The sequence below is a fragment of the Papilio xuthus genome, unplaced genomic scaffold (assembly GCF_000836235.2).
Source record: "Papilio xuthus unplaced genomic scaffold, Pxut_1.1 DF827680.1, whole genome shotgun sequence".
Lineage (NCBI taxonomy): Eukaryota > Metazoa > Arthropoda > Insecta > Lepidoptera > Papilionidae > Papilio > Papilio xuthus.
In genome coordinates, this window is record NW_013530969.1 from 7,258,673 (window position 1) to 7,264,185 (window position 5,513).

The 5,513-nt window shown below is 50.9% G+C and overlaps 1 protein-coding gene across 1 annotated transcript in view; it reads right to left on the reverse strand.

Annotated features, from left to right (window-relative positions):
- Nucleotides 1–5,511, reverse strand: part of crb (cell polarity complex component crumbs) — a gene marked incomplete at its 5' end in the record, with an annotated part of 18,849 nt that extends 13,338 nt beyond the window's left edge. The window contains 12 exons of the mRNA XM_013310995.1: nt 83–256; nt 791–919; nt 1,008–1,079; nt 1,155–1,395; nt 1,512–1,654; nt 1,740–1,871; nt 1,946–2,065; nt 2,154–2,305; nt 2,398–2,494; nt 2,581–2,770; nt 3,030–3,241; nt 5,430–5,511. Of these exons, the coding sequence (XP_013166449.1) occupies nt 83–256; nt 791–919; nt 1,008–1,079; nt 1,155–1,395; nt 1,512–1,654; nt 1,740–1,871; nt 1,946–2,065; nt 2,154–2,305; nt 2,398–2,494; nt 2,581–2,770; nt 3,030–3,241; nt 5,430–5,511 (1,744 nt within the window). The remainder of the gene's footprint in view (nt 1–82; nt 257–790; nt 920–1,007; nt 1,080–1,154; nt 1,396–1,511; nt 1,655–1,739; nt 1,872–1,945; nt 2,066–2,153; nt 2,306–2,397; nt 2,495–2,580; nt 2,771–3,029; nt 3,242–5,429) is intronic.
- Nucleotides 5,512–5,513: the final 2 nt, after the last annotated feature.

Sequence of the window (5,513 nt, forward strand, 5' to 3'; positions counted from 1 at the left end):
CCGGCACGTCGCAGCGCGCCCCGCCCCACCCCGCCTCGCACTCGCACCGGAACCCGCCCGTCTGCTGCCACAACGCACATACTCAGCACATCGAGCGCACACCGAGTGCTCTCTACTGCTGCTAAGATAATGCTTACGAGGTCCCTGCAGGCGGTGGCGTGGACGCAGGGCGCGGAGGCGCAGCGCTCCGCCTTCAGGTCCGAGAGCGCCTTGCCAGCCGCCGCCGTCGTCCCCGTCGCCAGCTCGCAGTACACGCCTGCACACACGCAACGCACGCCGGTTAGCCTCCGGGTCCTCTGATCTGAACCTCATCGCATCGACAAACAAACTAAATACACCGACATTCGATGACATGTAATGCATTACACGGACCATTCCACACAAATAAATAACTAATACTAAGTCTAAACGCTAACAGATCCATTCATTATTAGGTTTCAATGTCATTCCATGAAGTGTTACGATGATTAAAGTAAATAACAAAAAGACGGACAAAGAAAGCACAACATCGATCCGGCGGCGGAGGAAAACCAACACATGCCAAAATAACTCTGATCTGCACATCACTATGAACAGGATAACAAAAAATGAAAGCGGAACAGCGAAGGAGGCAAACACTGCAATATGCCGCACTAACTATTGTGCGCTGCGGCCGCCGCTCCAAAAACAAAAAAAATACTTCAACCCATTTGCCGTTCCACCCCCTGCAAAAGGAATACATTTGTTTATATATTACTCTCTAGTTTGTGTATGAATGTTTTGATTAGGAGTAGACGCGGGTTGCGTGTACCTTTGTATCCGGGGGCGCAGGTGCAGTTGATGCGGTCGGCGAGGCGCGTGCAGGTGGCGCCGTTGAGGCACACGCCCGCCTCGCACGCGCCCGCCGCCCCCGTGCAGTTGGGCGCGCGCCCCGGCACGCCTGCAACACATGCCGCACTACAGACACCCCCGACACGCCTACACGACATCAGCCACTCAGATATTCACTATTACAGGGAATAATGTACCGTAGTATCCGAGATCGCAGACGCAGATGACCTGCTTGGTGACCATCACGCCCGCCACCATGCCGGGCAGACCTGCGGATGACACGCTCGTTTGTAGTTTCAACTTACGTGTGTGTTCTATGACATATACATTTGTATATAACTTACCTAGGGAGTGGGCGTCGCGGCAGTGCGAGTGGGGCGGGCACTGCAGGTCTGCGCAGGCGGCGGGCGAGGCGGTGGGGGCGGGGACGGACACGGGGGCGGGGGGTGGCGTGCTGGCGGGCAGCGGCGCGTCGCAGAGCGGCGGCGCCCAGCCGCGCGCGCACACGCAGCGGTACCCCGCGCCGCCGCTCTCCTCCACGCACGCCCCGCCCGCGCCGCACGGCCCGGACGCGCACGCCGACATCTGCACGCCGAACAATGTACTCTAAATTATACGCCTCGAACTTTACGCACATTTTAGAGGTTGATACAGTAATCGGACGAGTCTACATTTTTCCTGTAAGTATAAAATGTTGTAACCTTCTGGCACTGGTCGCCGGTGTAGCCGGGCAGGCAGGCGCACACGTAGCCGCCGTACGTGTCGTAGCACACGCCGTGCCCGCACACGCCGCGCTCCTCCTCGCACTCGTTCACGTTCACGTCGCACCGCGGCCCGCCGTACCCTGCCGTAGATAAACGGATCCTTCTATATTTGAAAGCGCTTCTACAGGATAAAGGCGCACGAGGAGAGCGGGGCGCGGGACGGACCGGTGCCGCTGCAGTCGCAGGTGAAGTCGTCGACGGCGTCGAGACAGCGGCCGCCGTTGAGGCAGGCGAGGCCGGCGGCGCCCGCGGCCGCGCACTCGTCCACGTCCGTCTCGCAGTTGCGGCCCGTGTACCCTGCGCACGTGTCACAAACGTTCCTTAGTCGAACTTAAAGTCTGTCAGCCGCGTCGGTGCGAGCGCGCGCGTACCCGGCGGGCAGACGCAGACGTAGGAGTCGGCGCCGGCCGGCACGCTGCAGCTGCCGTTGTTGCGGCACGGGCCCGCCACGCACTGCGGGTCCAGCGACACCTCCAGCTCGCAATACTTTCCTGTGCAACAAATATTTATGTATAAATGAGCGATGAAGGTAAATGAAGGTCCGCGCAAAAGGCATTAGAGATGGTGTGTAGCGCTGACCGTGGTAGCCTGGCGCGCAGAGGCAGGCGTAGTCGCCGCGCGCGTCCTCCAGGCAGCGCGCGGCGTGCCGGCAGGGCGCGGAGGCGCACGGGTCTCCCGCGTCCACCTCGCAGTTGTTGCCCGTGTAGCGCGCGCTGCAGTGGCACTCGTACCTGCGCGCACACGCGTACACATCGCGTAAATACCGCCACTTAACTGGTTTAAAGCTATCGCTATGTTTATTTAAATGTTATGGAAATTAAACCTGTCGTGGCGGGAGATGCAGGTGCCGTGGCGCATGCAGGGCTCGTTGTAGCAGTGATCTTTGGGCGGAATGCGTAGTACATCTTTCCTATCGATACCTGCCCGCGAACAATTATATAACTATAATTAAAAGGTAAAAAATATATAAATCACATTTAAAATTGTACATGTTATTGTGCGTTACATTGGTCGGTGGTGAGGGGACAGTTTCCGAAGAGCACGTTGTGGTCCTGCGCGTGCTGCGCGTGGAACTCGAGCTGCGGACCCTCGTGCATGCAGCCGCTGAAGAGGTTGCCCACGAGCAGTACGGCGCCGCCCGCCTCCAGCGCGCCCGGGCTCAGCAGCTCCGGGTTCCATGTCACGTTCGATATCACCTGCCACAACGACACGGAGTCATGACGACCTTGCGACACGATGTCGCCACGGCCACATTCAGATTCAATTTAATGATTTCACGGTATTAATGACTCAACATAGTCGTATACTGCTCGACTGGACAACTACAAAGGTCTATTGAATTTGATTGGACTTAAAACTGTGGTATTTTTTTTTAAGTGTAATAATTGTCACACATACGTTTTTGAATAATTGTAAGCATTACTTATAGAAGAACAATGGACCGTCTCGAATCACCTGTGTGTCCTTATCGACCTCAAGAAGTAAGGACAGGGGCTCGGGGCGGTAGCGCAGCGCGACCCAGTGCCAGCGGTTGTCGAGCGTCTCCTGCGGCAGGCCCACCTCGCGCTGCGGCTGGCCCGGCCGCGCCCACGACACCACCACTTGCTCGAACAGCGCCGTCACGTGCAGCGTGTACCCCTCGAACCGCTGCGAGAACAGCTCCCCGCCTGCAACGCAACGCAACGCACCGCTCCTATACCTTACCGATAATGATAGTTACAAAATCGTGATTTAACAACTTATACCGTTGACGTCGCGTGCAAACGTCACCGTTTTATCTTAACGACCTATGAAATCCATAGAATTTAACGCTTTAACGCAGCTTCACGTTATTTAGAACATTGCAGCTATGAGAGGTATATCTGTTCATATGGTAGATATATTTTATGTATTTGGAGCCGTTACATCTTAACAGAAATCCTTAATTAGTAGTTGACACGGTTACAGATCTTGCTGACAATCTGACAAATGCTTTCTAGTTTACTAACAAGTTGACACCGTCAATGACGAACGCGATACATTCATTGATGATGATTATTAATTAATACCTAATATAACTAACGCATATAATACCATACTACCTAATACTAAAACATATCGCGGCGCCGTGACATTCCTGTTGTATTTATCATTGACACGGTGTTTACTTTGTGGGCAAGCTGCCGTTTGAGTGCATCTCTGGTGTATAGCCGAATTAAAGCGTGTGAAGTTTATTTCTGTTATTAGCGAAATAATAACACTGCTCCCCGTAGACATTTACCTTATTTATATTATTTTTTGTTAAAATGTTTATTAATTTCATTTTATCAAAAACTAAATTAAACCCAAAAGATTTTAACAAAATACAACATTGTGTTTTGTTTTAAAATTAATAATTTGTGTGTAAAAATGTCAATATTTAAATCTTTACACTATATAAAAATAAACATAAAATTGTAGTCGATTTAAATTTTAATAAAATATTGTAATGTACCACAAAAATAAGGCAAATCATTGATTTGTAAATAAACAAGCAACTTGTGATTGCAACAGGTGGTGATGGTAGCTTGTCTCATCACATTTGGAGATACAACGTAAAGTAAAAGTGGTATTACATACACTTTAAAAACTGAATCTTTTTTCTTTAATTGCTCGTAAAATGTTAATAACTGCGCTGCAGAAATAAAGAATTGAACGGGTCGTGGTTGTGCGTGCGATAGCAGCAGGCACCGGCCACCCGATGCCGAGCGCGCGAGCTCAGCCCGCACAAACCTGTCACTAGTCTAGCACATGCGCGCTCCGCTGCCGCCACGCCGCCACGCCACCGCCACCGACACCGCCGCCGCCGCCGCCGCCGCTCATTATACAACACCACTTAGTAATATACGTTCAGAATGGATGCAATTTTTTCACTTTCAGCATCGCCGATGATTAGTTTTGAAGGTGAGATTTAGCCATAATTGTAAGACATTTTAAATAAGTTTAACAATTTACAAAATATTTAATTCATATTACAAATGGAGTGAATGAGTTGCTAGAGGCTAAAAGTGAAGAAGCGGCAAAAAGTGGCCAAACTATCCGATAAAAAATGACAATTATTCTTATAACATAATATGTTTGCTTGATGTCCTCAGTGACGTGTCCATCATCGGTGCCGGCACTGGGAATCCAACCGAACACGATTGTTAACTATTTTGTTTGTGGGCAGCAACGGCTACGACGGCGGCGGCGACGGCGACGGCGCTGCACTGAGTCACTGACCTGCCGCACTCGCACACGCGGCGGCGGCACAGCGTACAGAAGACGTCAGCGAGATCGCGCCGGCCGGCGGGCGCAGTCAGGGCGAGTGCAATCAATACATACTCCCGCCCCCGGGAAGCGATCCTTCGTGCAATGCTCTTTACTTTTGTGTAGTTGTATTTACAAGTACGGTCATCTGTGCAGGCCTCGCCGCTTGCGTCTGATAACTCGAGTTTTATAAGATATAGACGGCTCTAATGAGTCATTAAATATAGTGATATACCTTCAGTGAACGGTGACCGACCGCGTCGGACGCTAGGAATGTCTAGCGAATGCGACGCAAACATTCATCATGAATAATAATCATTAGTATGTAGTGATTCAAGCGCAAAATCCATTGAGCGTGTAATCGACCGAACTTTATGTTATAGAGGATTGCGTATTAACAACATCATTTTTATTTTTTCACGTAATACTACGCTTGAATGTTCAGATATTTAATGTTCGTTTAGAAATGTTTCAAAATATTGAAAATGCCGTATTTGAAACAGTGTGCTGAAATGTTTGCGAGTGGTACAGCAGACATCGTAAATATGAAATATATCGTAGTCGGCGCTATGTCTGTCGGTCACTCACCGACGCATGTGCGGAAGCTGAGACCGACGAGCTGCTTGAGGGAGACGGGGCGTGCCAGGCGGATGTAGGAGCTGCCGTTGAAGT